The 19,146-nt window shown below is 49.8% G+C and overlaps 1 protein-coding gene across 1 annotated transcript; it reads right to left on the bottom strand.

Moving 5' to 3' along the window:
• Positions 1 to 1,806: 1,806 nt before the first annotated feature.
• On the bottom strand, positions 1,807 to 15,311 carry LOC144097580 (uncharacterized). Its single transcript, XM_077630253.1, has 5 exons — positions 15,101 to 15,311; positions 14,581 to 14,635; positions 12,196 to 12,290; positions 2,645 to 3,084; positions 1,807 to 2,039 (listed from the first exon to the last, which is right to left on the bottom strand). The coding sequence occupies exons 1-4, from the start codon at positions 15,247 to 15,249 to the stop codon at positions 2,787 to 2,789; spliced, it is 597 nt and encodes a 198-aa protein (XP_077486379.1). The 5' UTR covers positions 15,250 to 15,311; the 3' UTR covers positions 1,807 to 2,039; positions 2,645 to 2,786.
• Positions 15,312 to 19,146: the final 3,835 nt, after the last annotated feature.

The following is a 19,146-nucleotide window of genomic DNA, read 5'->3' as shown; positions in this document are numbered from 1 at the left end:
CCGTTTTAACATTTGTCTAAAGACTTTCTAAAGAATGTTACTAAATTTTTTGTAAGGGCCTGTTGTGAGCCGGTCTCTCCCGTTGTGACAGAGGTTCCTGCCGACTCAGCGGCGGTCCTCTTTGAGGCAACAGCTGTACGAAGCTGGCGTCCGTCGGTGTCCATCGCAATTCTGGCATATGCTGTGCCGAGTGAATTATGGTTTGCGGTCTTGGCGGAGGTTGAGTGCCGTAGGGACGACACGAATAAAAGTTGTCTTCGGAAAGTACATTCATGACTCTGACGTGTAGGTCCCAGCTGAGGCTTTAGTTGTCACCTGGCCCTGCGGTGCGGAAGAGCGAGGCATAGTCAAGATAGAGACATTGTGGGGTTAATGCAATGTATACAAATCAAAAGCAAAAACAACCACAAAATTTTTTCAATGCGAAAAAGGTTGCGATAACAAGCCAAGTTTAGAGGCTCAAGATGCTTTATATTTTACTAGCGTAGTAAAAATTGCATACTAGTTTTCTACTAGAGTTTTGAGATAGTGCGGCGACCAGCAGCGGGAGAACGCGAAAGCATTGACGCCTCCTCGGCACTCTAAATTTAATCATCTACTACAACAATCTGACGATTACGCAGATTCAAGGACATGTTGCGAAACACGAACGATGCAGCTGTTTCTCGCAGCAAGTTTAGAGCAAGGTACAAATCCCGAGTCGACACATCCATATTAGCATTAAGGAACTTATTAGTTAAGAGATTATTTTCAGTTTATCGCTATCAATTAAACGTCCTCATTGGCTACGATTATTGCATGCAATTATATTACCAATTTTCTTCCTTTTTACTCTTGTTAATTAATCACATTTACTGTATTTACATCTTTTTTTACTCCAATCACACATTCGTTTTCAAATTTGGTGCCAGATCTGCTTTCCCGTCCGCCTACTATATCACCGTCCAGCCTAACGCAATTTGCTCCTAACACTTAACTAATTACTCTATATCACTCAAACGTTTTTGCTTAATTATCACTCATGGAACACATTTCAGTTCGTTTGTAACTTTAATTCAACTCCTTCGCCTATTTTCCCATCATTTTGCCATCCACTGTAGTTTTCCCGTCCACTCACTATATCTACGTCCGCGGTAATTCGACGGTTTTTCGACATTTGCGGCTCCAACTATTAATCCTATCGACATATTTTTTTTCTCATCATCCTCACATCGTGCTCTTTCGATTACAACCATTCATTTGATCCTACCTATTCTGAGACCGCCACAACGTATGCGGAAGCGTTTTGATGACATGACCTCGCCGATACAGCCAAAATATGCTTTAGCATTAATGACGTACAGAGCAACATACTGCGTATTCCCTCTCAATAGCTTGCGCCATGAGGTAAGCTTTGTTTTTGGACAGTAACAGTGTCAACATAAAGGGCTCCTTTGAATACATTTTCTTTCCTGACATCTACGTAAGACTGGACTGCCTCAATAACGATGTGACACTAAGGTGACTGGCATGCTCGGAAGCACGCACACACTGAGTTTCTCATCCTTTTCACTTCGCGCGCGCTGGCGTTCATCTCACATATGTACTCCTTAGTGTTCTTTTTATTGTATACCCATAGGTCATATATTGTAACAATTTTGGTGCGCCACATTATAGGGCACGACGATATGACACCTCATCACATGCTTTCCACAGCCTTCAAGCCGAATAATTAAAATTCGTGGCGTAGTTTTGCCACAGATACGTCCACACAGAAAGGGGGCATTGTACGGGTGCTTACATCGGCGTCTGTGTGATGGCTGCGTATCTTGCTGAGCACAGTCCTGCAACGATGGTACGTGCAGTACGTAGAAACTTCCCGCGTTGCGATGCGGCCATGCCACGAACTGCCACTGCGGTTGCAGCTGCGGCTGTGGCTGCGCGCCTGCCTGCAGCTGGTGCTGTTCTCTTGAACGACCGACACCCAACGGAAGCGCCGTCTGTTGAGACGTGGCCGTGCCGAGCCGCGGTGGGGCGCTGCTGGGCCTTGGCGCTGGTTCCTGCACGCAGTGAACAAACGATGGCACTCGGTGGGGAAGTTAAAAAAGGTGGCCGAAATGGATGCACGCATGGTTGACCCCCTTTCAAACGGGGGTCAACCATCCCGGAAAGATGTGAACAGACGCCGTGCGAAGTGCCTTGTCGATGGAAATCCAGGAGGTAACTCTGAAGCCTATTTTAATGAAGGACAGGTTCTCACTTGGATGAAACACGAGAGTTTTCCTGGCTGTTCAGCCGAGAACCACCATTATGAGTGAATATTATATACCAAATTCAGCCCTATGACCAAGGCTGCCTTAGGCACTCCGAGAATAAAAGCACGTTTTTCGAGCTTAAACCACCCTCTTGCAGCGCTTCAAGTGCGAAACCAGCAATTTATGACCACAACCGAATTATGATGGGCATGCTGAATGAGGAAACGTCCACACGTTTTTCAAGGAGAGTCAGGCATAACGTTCGACCATGTGGTACCGAATGATATGCAAATGAGCGAACTGAAGCCACGAGGCTGCCGCGTGCGTCTGCTTCTGCAAACGAGTCGCGTGATTCTGGCTTGCGCACAGTGGAAGAGTGAAGCGGTTTTCAGGGTGCCGATAGTACGTACCTGCACCGGTAACGGACCTGGATATTTGACCGTCGTAGTGTCTTTGAGGCCAGTGCACATGCCCACCGGTGTCGGCTCTGTACGAGCTGGAGCCGAGCTCGAGACACCGGTGTCCCTGTGCTGTGGCGTCGGTGAGAGTGGATTAAAACTCGAGGGAGACGACTTCGGCTTTGCCTGCGTCGACCGCGGCAGCAGTACCTACCGTCTGAGGCGAGTTTGAAGTACTCGATTCTTCCTGGCTCAGCGATGAGACCACTGGCAGCTGCGACGCCCCCGCCGTGGGCACCGACGACATTCTGATGTCCCTTGGTGATTCCAAGTTCGGCGGTGTCCTCGCTGCGGACGGCACCAGCCCCAGGTCGCTAGCCAAAGTCAATGCCTCTGTTGTCTCAAGTGGTTGGCCCTGCTCTTCTTTCTCGGGCATGATCCAATCGCGAGGTCTGTATTTAGGGAACCAGCAGGAGAAAAAAAAAGGTTGTGAGGAGTTCGGACCCAAAGAAGCCCGGGGACGAGATGACAGGTCCTGTCGTACTTTAGCCACCGCGTCTCAACAAAGATTCGAGGCGCCGTTAATCTAAGGTGCCGTTTTCGCATCTGACAGACTCTCCTGCTGAAGCTATATAGCAGGCAGAAATGCACTTGCGAAGACCGAGGGGAGCACTTGAAACGAGCGACGTTAAAAGGCCAGGGAAATGTCGCTGCAGCGCTAAGCGGTCTCTGAGGCTTTCTTGGACGGAACCCGTAAACGCGCTGCGGTCTGCTACCATTCAGGAAATGCTCTCATTTGCGGATGTCATTCTGGATAGAAACGAAAGCGCGGACGTTTACATTGGAGACAAGTTGTGTTTCGCCGGGTACCTCGGTGGCTACAATGACATCCGTTTGTCCGCTTGACGTACGTTAACCAAGATTGTGTACAAGCCTATACCTACGTGGTCGCCGCCTGCAGGCGTCATCGCGCTCCCCCTCGAAGCTTCTCTACGGCGACAATGTCCGTTAGTGGACACCACAGATGCCTCACTCACACCTGCTAACCATAGCAATGAAATGTCTAGCCTCACTGGTAGCCACCCTTGAGGGACACCACGTACCACGGCGGATTTTGGTTTCGGGCATGCATGAGCTGAAGCGGTTGTTCATGTAACTCGAATAACAGGCTTGGAAAGAACGTGTAAATGTTCTTGTTTGTTGTGTGCTTGTATCACAGTCAAGCACAGTCTCCTGGCCGCGGTTACCGTGAGCGAACTAGAGCATCCCGCCATTATACTGTCTTTGGCAAAAGTAACATGCAAACGGGGTTTGCTTCTCGGGCATACCGCCGAGCTCTTACGGTGCCCTTAAAGACGAAACGTTCTAAGGAGGTCAGGAAAAGGGTTCTCCTTACATTACATAGATTTATGGCTAAAGGGATGACATAAGTACTCCGCAACATGGCTTGCAAACAAACCCCGTTGCCTCGTTACCTTCGTCAAAATATGACTCAATTACACACGTCACTGATCATGGAACGACCAAAGGCTGGCTTTGCCTCCTGAAGGGAGCCACACTCATCGGGGTAGAATGAAAGCGCCATAAACAGCGAGGTACTTTTAAGAATCTTGCAAAGGCAGACAAGGATTATCCAAGGGCATATTGAATATTTTCCTCTCCTCTCAAGGATTTCCGGCTTCCTATGTGCTAGAAACGAATGGGCTAGGAACAAAAGCTGCCCGCTTAGCCTGGCTAGGCAGTCATGCATATTTATTTGCACAGATGGAGAGAAGACAGCCTATAAAGAGTATGCTACGACCACGGGGGTTTGTGTGGCGATGAAGTGTGCATGAGGTTCCTGAAACATATATTTTTAGAGAGTAGCTTTTAGGGGCCCGCTTCTGGCTTGCGCCTCGTCGTCGTTGTCGTCGGCGTAACCGGCAGCTACAGTAAAGCGATGAGCTCAGCGAAGAATGCGGAAAGGTAGCAGCGGAAGAGAGAAAGGTAGAAGCTTAAGATGGAAAGTGAAGATGAAGTATACGGCGGAGGCTGAAAGAGGTCGCGCTAATTTTGCGCAGTGGCTTCCTAATTGAGTTTACAGATAGCCGTCATACTTACCACCTGGCTGAAACAGCCTGCTCAACAGCAACTGGTTACAAGAAGTTTATTTAACATTAACAAGAAAACGCGGAGTTCCAACGGGGAACACACAGAACAACAGACAAGAAGCATATCACAAATGAAACCATGGGAAACACACTAACGCAGCAGCAAAAGCAACTGTGGGGGATGCGGTATCAAGCAGATATGTCAGGAACCGCTCCGTTACCGCCGGCCTAAATTGGAAGGTCCATTGAAAACGTTGTACTGCCTTGCCCAAGTGAGGCGGTTCCTGGCGCAATTAGGACTGCGGGCTTCTTGATTTTCGCTCACGAGCGTGGCTGATTAAACTCAAATCAATATAAGATCTACCACTAAACTGCTACTTTCAACTTGGGTCAACCTTGAATCTTCTGTCGAACCGTCAACCAGCAAATACAGGGGCGTCTATGGGGTTGTCGATGGGTGCCTTTAATGGCAGACACGCTTTTTCCCGTGGAAACGGGCGCGCGTTACTCTGAATGTGCAGGCCACTCGCCTCGTGGCCCGCTCCAGACGAAGACTCGTTCTTTGTGCCTTCAGCGTTCTTACTTGAAGCAATGACAGAATCCATGTCCAACATTCTTGGAATTTTTTTTTTACTGTTGGAGAGCTGTAAGGCACTGCTATAGACATATTGAAGGTAACTGGCCAATTGTTCAGATATGTAGCAAAATCTTTCTTTTTACAGAGTTTCCATTGATTACAGTAAGCAGTTAAAATTGATGCAAAGAACCAACGAGGAACTCTTTTGAGTTCCTGTGCCTGAAAATCAAGCCTGATGACAGGAGATCTCCAGTTATATTGATTGTTATAGTGCAATCAAACTGTCACGTAGTGGTGACGGCAGTCGAAGCAGCGATGAAGACGGACGAAAGGGTCTTCTAAAAGAATTGTTCATGGGGCAGACTTGCACCCAAAATGGACTGAATCACTCGGCGGCGGCGAAGCGACAAGCGTGCTCGGCGGTCGTCGAGCAGAATGCCGGCCGCTGTCGGCCGTGCTCAATTCAAAGCTGATAGCGAACTTTCGAAATAAAGAGCGCAAAGTTACTAGAACATTCCGGAACAACGTAGAATTAGCTCTGCCTGGCTGCGATCAATCGAGATAAATCTAGTCGCGTCTTGCGTCGCAAACAAAGCGATAAAGTGATGTGGCGGCAGATTTGAAAAACGAACAAACACTGCAAATATTCGCGGCATTACTCCCCTCTCAAAGAAGCATCGACCTGATGCATTAAAACAAATAATGCGACTAGTAAGAAAAAAAAAACTGATCTTGCGAAAATAAGAGCATGGAAATGCAGCGGCCTTTAGCGCGCATAATACGGCTTCAGACGGACTACATGGACAACTTCAGGTCGTACGCGGCGTCGCGGGGATGCAGTCATTGCGTCAGGGATGATTTCATAATCCAGTTCACCCAGCCGACGAAGAACCTTGTACGGGCCGAAATAGCGGCGCAAAAGCTTTTCACTCAATCCACGGCGGCGAATGGGCGTCCACACCCAGACTTGGTCTCCTGGCTTGCATTCCGCGTTGCGTCTTCGTAGGTTGTAGCGTCTGGCGTCGGACCGCTGCTGATCTTTGATCCGTAATCGGGCAAGCCTTCGAGCTGCTTCTGCGCGTTGAAGGTAGGCGGCAACGTCGACGTTCTCTTCTTCTGTAACGTTGGGCAGCAATGCGTCTAGCGTGGTCGTTGCCTCCCTGCCATGGATGAGCCTAAAAGGCGTCATCTGGGTGGTCTCCTGCACTGCGGTGTTGTAGGCGAAGACGACGTAAGGCAGGATGACATCCCAGGTTTTGTGTTTGGCATCGACATACATAGCGAGCATATCGGCGATGGTTTTGTTCAGGCGCTCGGTCAGTCCGTTGGTCTGCGGATGGTATGCAGTTGTCCTCCGGTGGCTGGTTTGGCTGTAGCGCAGGATGGCTTGCGTTAGTTCCGCCGTGAATGCTGTTCCTCTGTCCGTGATGAGCACATCGGGGGCGCCGTGTCGAAGAAGAATGCACTCCACGAAAAATTTGGCGAATTCTGTTGCTGTTCCGTTAGGTAGGGCTTTCGCCTCGGCGTAGCGGGTCAGGTAGTCAGTCGCTATGATGATCCACTTATTTCCAGATGTTAACGCTGGAAAAGGCCCAAGCAAGTCCATGCCAATCTGCTGAAAGGGCCTTGAGGGAGGTTCAATGGGGCTCAGAAACCCTGCTGGTCATGTGGGAGGAGTCTTTCGTCGCTGACAATCTCGGCAGGTTTTCACATAGTGTGCGACATTGGCAGGCAGTCGGGGCCAGTAATACTTGTCTTGAATGCGGCGGAGGGTGCGAGTAAACCCGAGACGTCCAGCTGTCAGCTCGTCGTGTGAAGCCTGTAGAACTTCTTCGTGTAGACAAGTAGGTACAACAAGGAGGTAGGCTGTTTTGTTCGCTGTAAAGTTCTTCACAAGGACCTCATTCTGCACACAGAAGGAAGACAGTCCTCGCTTGAATGAAGCGGGGGGTGAAGAAACCTTGCCTTCCAAGTACTCGATGAGGCCTTTTATGTCGGGGTCCGAGCGTTGCTGCTGAGCAAAAGAGCTGGGGCTGATGGGTCCCAGGAAGGCGTCCTCATCGTCGTCCGGCGGCGGTGCATCTACAGGGGCTCGTGAGAGGCAATCGGCGTCAGAGTGCTTGCGTTGGGACTTGTAAACGATGGTGACGTCAAACTCCTAGAGACGTAGACTCCATCGAGCGAGTCGGCCAGAGGGGTCCTTCAAATTGGCAAGCCAGCAGAGCGCGTGGTGGTCGCTGACCACCTTGAACGGCCGTCCGTAGAGGTACGGGCGGAATCTTGACGTAGCCCAGATGATGGCAAGGCACTCCTTCTCAGTTGTCGAATAATTAGCCTCGGCCTTGGAAAGGGAACGGCTAGCGTATGCGATGACTTTCTCCAGGCTGTCGCCTTTTGAACGAGGACGGCGCCTAGTCCCACGCTACTTGCGTCGGTATGAACTTCAGTATCGGCGTTTTCATCAAAATGCGCAAGGATCGGTGGGGACTGTAATCGACGCTGAAGTTCCTTGAAGGCTTCTGCTTGCGGCGCTTCCCATTTAAACGGCACGTCTGCCTTCGTCAGTTGGGTCAGGGGCTCGGCGATGCGCGACAAGTTTTTCACAAATCGTCGGTAGTATGCGCACAGTCCGAGAAATCTGCGCATTGCTTTCTTATCGGCCGGCGGTGGAAACAGTTCAATAGCAGCTGTTTTCTGCGGGTCTGGGCGTACTCCTTCCTTGCTCACGATGTGGCCTAGAAACAGCAGCTCTTCGTAAGCAAAGTGGCATTTCTCTGCTTTCAAGGTTAGGCCAGACGACTTGATTGCGTCTAGTACTGTTCGAAGTCTTTTGAGGTGCTCTTTAAAGTTCGAGGCGAAGACATCGACGTCATCTAAATATACCAGACAAATCTGCCACTTCAGGCCTGCCAGCACTGTATCCATTACTCGCTGAAACGTCGCTGGTGCGGAACAGAGACCAAATGGCATCACCTTGAACTCAAACAGCCCATCCGGAGTGATGAATGCTGTCTTCTCGCGATCTCTTTCGTCGACCTCAATTTGCTAGTAGCCGCTCTTGAGGTCCATCGATGAGAAATTTTTGGTGTTGCAGAGGCGGTCCAGTGTGTCGTCGATGCGGGGTAGGGGGTAGACGTCCTTCTTTGTTATGTTGTTCAAGCGGCGGTAATCCACGCAGAATCGAAGTGCGCCGTCTTTCTTTCTAACTAGAACAACCGGTGCCGCCCATGGGCTGTTTGAAGGCTGGATGACGTCGTCGCGAAGCATTTCTTCGACTTGGTCCCTGATGACTTGTCGTTCTCGCGGTGGCACACGGTAGGGGCTTTGACGGAGAGGTCGGACGTGTTGATCCGTTATAATGCGATGCTTGGCAATTGGCGTTTGTCGCACCTTCGGCGATGTCGAAAAACACTCACTGTAGCTTTGAAGCAGATTGCGGATCTGGTCTTGTTTGTTCCAGTGCAGGGCCGGGTTGATGTCGAAAGTGGGCGAGTTCTCAGGCGAATCTTCTGCGGAGCGGTCGGAGAGGGCGAAGGAGTCTCGTACGCCGGATATTTCGTCGAAGAAAGCAATCGTCGTTCCTCTTTTAATGTGCCCGTATTCTTCCCTGAAGTTAGTCAGCAGTACTTCGGCCTGGCCATTGCGCAAATGTGCGATGCCTCTTGCGATGCTGATTCCTCGGTCTAGGAGAAACTGCATGTTGCCCTCGATGATGGCTTCAGCGTTAATGGCTTTCGTGGCGCCTACGGTCACGATAACGCTTGATCGGGGTGGGACGCTCACTTCTTCCTCCAGGTCACTCAGGGCAACGTGATTTTCCCGAGTTTTCATCGAAGCGATGGCTTCGTCCGTCGAATGCGTGATGAGCTTGGATCGCAGGTCGATGATCGCCTGATGCTCATTAAGGAAATCCATACCCGAGATCACTTCGCGGGAGCATTGCGGTATAACAACAAAGGTCGCAGGATAGGTATGTCCTTTGACAGTCACTCGCGCTGTGCATCGTCCTGATGGCGTAATGAGGTGGCCCCCTGCGGTGCGAATTTGTGGGCCATCCCAAGCCGTTGTGACTTTTCTCAGCTTCGCAGCGAATGTTCCGTTCATCACCGAGTAATCGGCTGCTGTGTCGACTAGAGCGGTAACTTTCCGGCCGTCGATAGTCACTTCTCAGTCAGAGGTCCTGGCTCTTGCATTGCACGTCGCTCTCGGTGTCGGGTCACGGCTTCGTCGCGTATGCGAGTCGCGGGTGGAGCGTGTGGTCGAAGCTCTTCTGGGTGGCGGCTTCGTTTTCAAGACAGCCTGCGTCGGGGTCGGGGTTCTCATTGTGTGCGGCGTCGGTGCAGCGAGTGCCGGTTCTTCATGCGGCGTCGCGGGGGCAGCGTCTTCATGGGGCGTGGTCGGTGGAGGATCTTCGGCGTTTCGCTCTTGAGCAACCTCACCTCCAGAGGTTGCTGCCTTTAGTTTCCCCTACGGGGGCTGGGAGACCTTCCTCGTACCGCGGCTGCGTAGCTGCGGCGTGGCGACGCAAAGCGCGAGGTTGAGGGCGATGGTGAGCGCGAAAAGCGGTTCGGCGTGTACTCTTCTCGACGCAGGTACTCGTCTATTTCCTGCGGACGTTGCCCGAAGCGTGGTCGTGGGGCGTTAATGGCAAATCCTCGAAGACCGATACGTCGGTACGGGCAGTGACGAAGAATATGGCCGACCTCACCGCAATGGAAGCACAACGGCCGGTTGTCGGAAGTCCTCCAGGCGTCGCATTTCCTGGGGCTTGAGCGTCGGTCATAGGCTGGGCGGGCGGGGACTGGGAGGCGGCGTTGTGGGACAAGTGGCTCATCTCGGGGAGGACGTGGGGGTTGTCGTTGGGGCTGGGCAGTCCTTACTGCAGCGGCGTAGGTCATGGCCTGGGGTTCTGTGTCCGTCGGGGTGCCAAGTGCCTGTTGCACTTCTTCCCATACCACGTCCATCAGAGTCGCTGCTTGTGGCTGTAGGGAGGATGGCAGTAATCGGCGTAGCTCCTCTCAGGACGATTTCGCGGGTAACTTCCCGCAAGCTGTCGGCGGTGGTGGCCGGCGAGTTCGAAAGGATTGCATAGGGAGAGGAAGGGCGGTTGTACTGCCGAGCTCGGACGTCGAGGGTCTTCTCAATCGTCCAGGCTTCTTGCATGAATTCCTCGACCGTTTCAGGCGGCTGGTGGACGAGGCTGCCAAAGAGTTGTTCTTTACGCCGCGCATTAAAAACAACTTTCTTTTCCTCGGCCATCCCGGGGTCGGCGCGGCGAAATAGGCGCGTCATCTCCTCGACGTAAACGCGGACCGGCTCATTCGGAAGCTGGATCCTGGACTCGAGGAGTCGTTCGGCTCTTTCTTTCCTCAAGACACTTGTGAATACCTTCAATAGTTCTCTCTTGAATAGCTCCCATGTCGTAGGGGATGACTCGTAGTTTTCGTACCACGTGCGTGCGGAGCCATCCAGTGAGAAGAACAGGTGTACAATTTTTGCCGCATCATCCCACTTGTTGAATGACGCCACGCGCTAAAATTGATCCAACCCTTCTTCAGGGCCTTCGCCTAGGGATCCATTGAAAGTTGGCGGCACCCGCGGCTGCTGCAGTATGATCGGTGTCAACATCTTCGGCGAGGTTGCGGTGCTCGTATCCGCGTCTTTTCGCTGTCTGGTGTGATCTGGCAGTTTCCCGAACTCAGGCTCCTCTCCCTGGAGACGTCGGCTGGCTCGTCCTCGGGTGCGAAGCGCTCAGGGCTGGCTTCACGACTTGAAGGCGGCGTCCGCAACATGGAAGGCTACGCAGCACCTCCACCAGATGTCACGTAGTGGTGACGGCAGTCGAAGCAGCGATGAAGACGGACGAAAGGGTCTTCTAAATGAACTTTATTGGGCTGACTTGCACCCAAAATGGACTTAATCACTCGAAGGCGGCGAAGCGACAAGCGTGCTCGGCGGTCGTCGAACAGAATGCCGGCCGCTGTCGGCCGTGCTCAATTTAAAGCTGATAGCGAACTTTCGAGATAAAGAGCGCAAAGTTACTAGAACATTCCGGAACAACGTAGAATCAGCACTGCCTGGCTGCGATCAATCGAGATAAATCTAGTCGAGTCTTGCGTCGCAAACAAGGCGATAAAGTGATGTGGCGGAAGATTTGAAAAACGAACAAACACTGCAGATATTCGCGGCAATACAATGTATTAAAAAAATGCGCTCATAGACTCCCGTTCACAAATGCCTTTGTCCAGAATTAATCACAAAGTGTACAAGAGAGGCGAAAGCCTCAGGGTGCTTGCCAACGTTTCGACAAGAGCACCAGTGTTCGTCTGGGCGGGTATGAGGTTGCAGCGCGTCCTCGCAGGGAGCAGCAGACGAGGGAGAGGACGCCGTAAGGCAAGGGCTGCACCGTGCCGCTATTTACCACTGAGGATGTGTCGTTCAATGCGGTAGATAAGAGGCCTTGTGCGAGCAACGGCATGCTAGTCATAGTAATAGCCATCCAAGTATTTTGCCCGAATATGTCGCAAAATAAAGCTGCGCTAAAAGTTCGCATAAAGTAGTATTGAAATTGTCGGTCAAGTACTTGTTACTATTACAATAAATTTGTCTTAGTTTACTCTCTCAATATCTCCATTTAACGATCTCCAGCGCGAGCGGCTGTTAGCCTGTCAGCGCGGAATTCCCAACTTCATCCTTACACCGGACCGTAGGCTGTGCACTTCTTTGTTTGCCTTTAATTAGAAGCCACTGCACTCCCCCAAGCAACCCTTGCTTATCTGTCCTCAGCAGTGGGAGTCCTGCGCATGCCCATTTCCGCTTCATGATTTCAGTTAGAAGGAAATAAACTTGTGAGGGAGTTCCTTCACACAGCGCGCGACAGAGACACGTATGCGTACCTTTCACTGTAGTTGAGAGACCAGAAGCTGTTTTTGGCTCTGCTGCAGGGCACCTTGATAAACCAGTTCTGGTAGAGGGCATGGCGCACCGAACTCTGCGATAGTTCACCGCAATGTGAAGGACATTTAAAAGAAAAAATCTTGGCTGCTCGCGACAGATTTACAAAAGGGCAAAAAAAACGGGAGGGCACACTTAAGCTCTGCCTTAAGGGTATGACGCGATAGCAAATTGGATTAATTCCCATATGTGCACAAAGTCATTCTATACATTCATAGGCGTCCCACCTGCCTCCTAGACTTCTCTCTGGGCAGCAAGGACATGATGCGATGGCAAAGTGGATTAATTCCCATATATGCAGAAAGCCTTTCTATGCATTCATAGGTGTCCCACATCGCCGGCAAATGAAAATTGGTTTTTGGTGAAAGGAAATGGCACAATATTTGTCTCATATATCGCTGGACACCTGAACCGCGCCGTAAGGGAAGGAATGAAGGAGGGAGTGAGAGAAGAAAGGAAGAAAGAGGTGCCGTTGTGGACGAGGTCGGAATAATTTCGGCCACCTGAGGATCTTTAACGTGCGCTGACATCGCACAGCACACGGGCGCCTTTTGCGTTTCGCCTCCACCGAAACCCGGGCGCCGCGGTTGGGTTGGAACCCGGATACTCCGATTTGTGTTAGCTGAATTCACTCAAGGCTGTTGTGATCGGGTCTGCGGGAGTCGCCCTGGTGTACCCGCTTTAAATCGCTAACAACGCCGCTCCGAACGAGCGACGGCGTTGGTGGAATACGCGAAAGCGTTTCATCGAACGGTCATTGTAAAGAGCTGGCACTGTACGGACCATGTTCCAATGACGTGGCGTCGAAGGCGAGCCAAAAGATCCCCCAATACCCCTCACCCGCGAGCTCATCGTTTCCCCACCGGCTCTGAGTGGACGCCGTGATCGGGCGCTGTGATTTTCACGCTGCGCCGCTGAGCCGGGGTACCCGGTTTCGAACCTGGCTGCGGCGGTCGCGTTTCGTTAGAGGGGGATTGCAAAAGGCATCCGTGTACTGTGCGATGTAAGTGCGCGTTAAAGGTCTTCAGATGGTCGAAATTATTCCGAGGCCCTCCAACAGGGCACCTGTATCTATATCTTTCTTCATTTGCTAGCACCTTCATGCCTTCCCTAATGGCGGAGTTGAGTTGTCCACCGAGGAGTGAGACAGTTACTGTGCCTTCCATTTCCTCAAAAACCAAATATACTCAACGCTTTCTCCCTCTCCTCTGCCGACTCGAAGCTTTAAACTTGCAACGGCGGTAAATATTTGATGGCAGTTCTAATGATAATACACGAAAACTGTCAAGAGTGTTACCACTGTATAATGCGAGATTCGGGGTGATATGTTGAGATATTCTGTTTTCGTAATGTACTGAAGAAACGAAATTGAGAAGGCCAAGCATATCTGTAGAGTTATAGACCACTCTTTTCATTTTTCAGGCATACTCGCTCTCGTGGCGCTTCTCTCTCAGTCCTTGATAGTCACAAAGGAAGCGTCGCGATCTGAGAAATGGCCAGATATTTTCGAGGTGTCGGACCAATTTATAGTTATGCGAGACGAAATTTATGATGCATTTCGGGAGGTCGTCACAGCAGTTAGAGGAGTTACGAGGGAGAGGAACTACGCTGTCACACGTCACGTCAATGGGTTAGGTCCGCCCAGTGGAGTCAGTTGCCACCCTCCTGTTGCGTCGGCTGCAACTACTACTGACAGTACTAGTACTACTACTACGACGGCGCTAAACCTAGGGAACGAGCCTCTCGCTGCTGTCGTTTTAAACTAAGAAAGGTGGACTGTTAACTGAACTGTAGTCAATGCTTACATCCCGCATCCAGGACAAGAGAAGAAAATGCTTCGTGTATGCAGTAATGCATCCTAGGGTTTGCAGGCCCGGCTTCCCCGGCAGCAGTTTTTCGTCAGCACTGCAGATCACCAGTTGAACAACAAAAGTGGTAACCTCAGCTAGATAATGATAAATTGCTTGGGTTTCTTTGTAAGCGCACATTGGGTACATGACCATCTTTAGCTCATAGCTACGTAGACCACCACGTAGTTAAGAGATTATGTGACCTCAATGAGTTCAAAAGGATAGAAAGATAACAAGAGGAATAACAAGAAGGTATTTCTGATAGAATAGAGAGGCTGCTAGAATAGCAGCTCCCGTTAGCAGAATACTTTCCTGTAACTATCTTTTGTGCAATATTTTTCTGTGCATTTTTCCTCTTCAAGTCCTACGCAGACCAGTATGTCGGTGGTTTTAAATACATTCTCAAAAAGTAGTCTTGTCAAGAAGACGCCCTTCTCATTCACTCTTCTTCTTTATCTCTTTCCCAGTCGCGCTCACCTTCCAAGTGGCCTGGGCGTCCACATCCACGAAGCGGTAGAAAGGGAACTTGTTCCTGCGCATTCGGGAGAAAGGTAAGAGGGAACACCGAAATGACGAGCGACAATGCAGAGTAACTTCAGTTATCGAGCTGCATGATGTGTTGCTCATATCACTCGTTTTGAGAAGCGCAGGTAGTTTAGGACGTTTAAAGCTGGGCACATCTTGAAGAGAGCCGCTGACACGCGAGACAAAATGCGATGTAACCTGAAGTGCACGTCATGTGGGGTCCTCCCGCACTGCTGCCTCCTACAGTCTCCGTGACGCGGCGCAGTCCGTCAGGACCCCACGTGACCATACTGAGCCGGGAGAGACCAAAACTTAGCAAGGGAAAGTGCGGGAGTGGGGGAAAGGAAAGGTCTTGATTCGTCATTTTTGGCTAGTTAATAGCATTGAAAAACTTAGGAGAGGGTGGTGCAACCTAAGGTCTTCGCGATCAGGCAAGATATGTTCTAGATCATGCGTGTGAAGAGGGGCTCACCTCAGTGCCTCGTAGATGTGTGACACGCGCAACATTCGCCTCGGACTCTTGTGGATAGCGTTAGCGATATGCTGCACCAAGAAGCCTGACGGCCTCCGAAGGCAGGTGCCCATGGGCAGAAGTTCTCCCAGAGGACCAGGTGGCGCCATGTCCACCGTGCATGTGTCCTCAATACCCGGTAGCTTCCGCCGCCTGACGGTCGACTGTAAGGCAGCTCCTGCGACGGACGGCCAACCGCAACGAATGATGGTGGCGCCACCCAGCAGTACCATTATTTTTAGCTACGCCATTTGTCTCCTGCACAGTTCTTCTAAATTGCGCCCGTTTTCTCCTTTACCATTCCTTTGAGCTGCGCCATTTCCCCCGAGTATCACTTTTTTAGCACCGGCAATGACAGAACCGCGCTCAAAGAACTCAAGGCGACATCCAGCAATACGCGCTCTCCCGTCTTCCTGCCAAGTATTGACCAAGCCCAATGTGACAAAGGGAGTAATTCAGAGTTCAGTTTGATGGAAAAGGCTGTGAATATGAAATAGTTTTTAAAATCCGCCTCCAATCACTTGCTAATCTAGAGGCTTCGTGTTGGATGTCATTTTTTTTTGTTGATCTTTCCAGTCCAGATATAAAGACAAAAGCCAGCGCTGTGGCGTAGCACTATAGCACATGCCTTTGCGTTCTGTATGTGTTTCTCTCACCCCCCTCCGCCCCCTCCTGTATTAATAGCAGTGTTGGTTTTGGCAACGCAAACCTTTTTTTTAATCTGTGCTGCTTCGTGGCAAAAGTTACGATGCTAAACTTCTTAACGGTGATCGAAAAGCGTTTATTACCCTTTTTATCTCAGCTCAAGTACTCACAACGTGGGAAACATATTGCTAGCGGCTCTACCTCACACGATTTATAAATGATTTATTACTTATAATGATTTAAAACTATTTTTCCTGCCCATCCGCAGTTACGCGTGGATGAGATCCCGATGTTTTAAAAAGCAGGAAAACATGATGTGCTGCTTCTATCAAAACCTCTCGGTAGTCGTAACGTTTCCCGCGGACATGTATGGGATTTAGTACAGGATATGGAGGTGCACGTGGAGGGCTGTCCAGTGGCCTCAAATTCGCCTTGTCAGCATAGGGGACGACTTGGCAAATGACTCATGCGTCAGATGCTCAGAATATAGGGAGAGTGGTTCCTGTTAGAGCGAGAAAGACGACCACAATCTTATCACTCATTAGAAGACACAACCCGATACCCAGACTGCAGGGCTAAATTCGTTAGTGCATTAAAAGTGGCCGGCCGAAACCACCACAGCGCTAACAACGAAAAGTACAGGGTAGTGGGGCAATTCGTTAATTATTATTAAGTAAATAATACGCAAGAACGACGGCAGCCTCACTCCAATGCCGCGTGACGTCGCGGAGACTATACCTGCGCACGCTTTGCGCTGCGCTTGTTAAGTGGGTCGGATAAAAGACGCAACCAGTATAAAAACACAGCCGAAAAATGTCTGCCATCAAAGCAGATTTCTGCAGTATTTTGGCCGTGAACTTTAGCAACAGAAATGTTTTTTAGTGACAATGAAATTTTCAGTAGTATTGTGCTGTCCTTTGTCGTACCGGAAAGAACTCCATCATCATCATCATCATAACCATCATTATCATCATCAGCCTGACTACACCCACTGCAGGGCAAAGGCCTCCCCCATGTCTCTCCAATTAACCCTGTCCTTTGCCAGCTGCGCCCACCATATGCCTGCAAAATTCCTAATCCCATCCGCCCACCTAGCCTTCTGCCGCCGCCTGCTACGCTTGCCTTCTCTTGGAATCCACTCCGTTACTCTTAAGGACCAGCGGTTATCTTGCCTCCGCAGTACATGCCCTACCCTAGCCCATTTCTTCCTCTTGATTACGACTAGGATGTCATTAACACGCGTTTGTTCCCTCATCAACTCTGCCCACTTCCGGTCTCTTAACGTTACACCTATTTTCCTTTCCATGGCTCGCTATGTTGTCCGTAACTTAATCTGAACCTTTTCCGTTAGCCTCTAGGTTAGGTGAGTACCGGTAAGGTACAGGTGTTGTACGCTTTCCTCTTGAGGGATATTGGTAACCTGCCATTCATGATCTGAGAGAATCTGCCATATGCACTCCACCCCATTCTTATCCTTCTAGTTATTTCCCTCCAGATCAGATGATCCCGATCAGTGGTCACTACCTGCCCTAAGTAGAAGCATGTACCACTTCCAGCCCTTCGCTGCCAAATGTGAACTGCTGTTCTCTTGCTAGACTGTTGAACGTTACTTTGGTTTCCTACGTGGTAATTTTTAGACCGAGCACTCTGCTCTCCCTGTCTAACTCATTATTCATGATTTGCAGTTCATCTCCTGAGTGACTCAGCAAGGCAATTTCATTAGCAAATCGCAGATTATTGAGGTATTCTCCATTAACTCTTATCCTGAGCTGTTCCCAATTCATGCCTTGGAATACCTCCTGTAAACAGGCTGTGAATAGCATCGGCGAGATCGAGTCTCTTTGCCTGACGCCTTTCCTTATTGAAATTTCATTGCTGACTTTATGGAGGACTACGGTAACTGTACAGTTCCTATATATATCTTCCAGTATTTTGACATAAGGCTCACCTACACCCTGATTCCGCAATGCCTGTATGACTGCCGAGGTTTCCACCGAGTCAAATGCTTTCTCATAATCAATGAAGACTATATATAGGGGTTGGTTATAGTCTGCGCATTTATCTATAATCTGATTGATAGTGTGCATGTGATCCATTGTGGAATATCCTTTACGAAAGCCTGCCTGATCATTTTGTTGATTAAAGTCTAAGGTTGCCCTTACTCTATTAGCAGTTACCTTAGTAAATACCTTGTAGGCAACGGACAGTAAGCTGATCGGTCTGTAATTTTTCAAGTCTTTCGCGTCTCCTTTCTTAGGAATTAAGGTTATATCTGCGTTCTTCCAAAATTCTGGCATGGTCGAGGTCATAAAGCATTGCGCATACAGGATGGATAGTTTTTCTTGAAAAGTCTCCCCGCTGTCTTTCAACAGATCTGTTGTTGCCTGATCCTCACCAGCTGCTTTTCCCCTTTCCATTGCTCCTAAGGCTTTCTTTATTTCTTCTTTCCTTACTGGCGGGATGACGCATTGCTGTGCGCTACTGTCTCCATCATTAACGTCCTGAATGCATTGGCTACTGTATAGATTTGTGTAGAACTCCTCGGTTGCTTTAACTATATTATCCATATTGCTAATTACATTGCCCTCCTTATCTCTTAACGCATACATCTCTATTTACCTATGCCTAGTTTCCCCTTCACCGCTTTTAGGCTACCTCCGTTCCTTAGAGCATGCTCGATTTTCTTCATATTAAACTTCCTTATGTCGGCTACCTTACACTTATTTACTCACTTCGATAGCTCTGCTAGTTCTATTCGGTCTGTAGGGCTAGACGCTGCTCATGCTTTGACGTTTCTTAATCAGATCTTTCGTCTCCTGAGATAGCTTGCCGGTATCCTGTCGAGCCGTCCTACCGCCTACTTCTACTGCGCACTCCGTAATGATATCTGTGAGATTATCGTTCACTGTATCAACATTCAGATCGTCTTCCTCAGTTAAAGCTTAATATCTGTTCTGCAGCGATATCCTGAATTCATCTATTTTCGCTCTTACCGCTAGCTCGTTAATGGACTTCCTCTTTACTAGCTTCTTTCGTTCCTTCTTCAAGTCTAAGCTAATTCGAGACCTTACCATTCTGTGGTCACTACAACGCACCTTTCCTAGGACTTCCACATCCTGCACGATATCAGGTTGAGCGCATAGTATGAAGTCAATTTCGTTTTTAGCCTCATCATTAGGGCTCTTCCAGATCCACTTCCTGTTCTCTCGTTCGCGCAAAGAGGTATTCATGATGCGAAAATTATTTTTATCTGCGAACTCTACTAATAGCTGTCCCCCGCCATTGCTACAACCTATCCCATAGTCGCCTACCGGCTCGTCGCCAGCCTGCTTCTTGCCCACTTTCGCATAGAAGTCTCCCAT

This window comes from Amblyomma americanum, chromosome 1, assembly GCF_052857255.1.
Source record: "Amblyomma americanum isolate KBUSLIRL-KWMA chromosome 1, ASM5285725v1, whole genome shotgun sequence".
In the NCBI taxonomy this organism is placed as follows: Eukaryota; Metazoa; Arthropoda; class Arachnida; order Ixodida; family Ixodidae; genus Amblyomma; species Amblyomma americanum.
The sequence above is the reverse complement of the archived record's forward strand: the minus strand, read 5'-3'. Positions and strand labels throughout refer to the sequence as shown.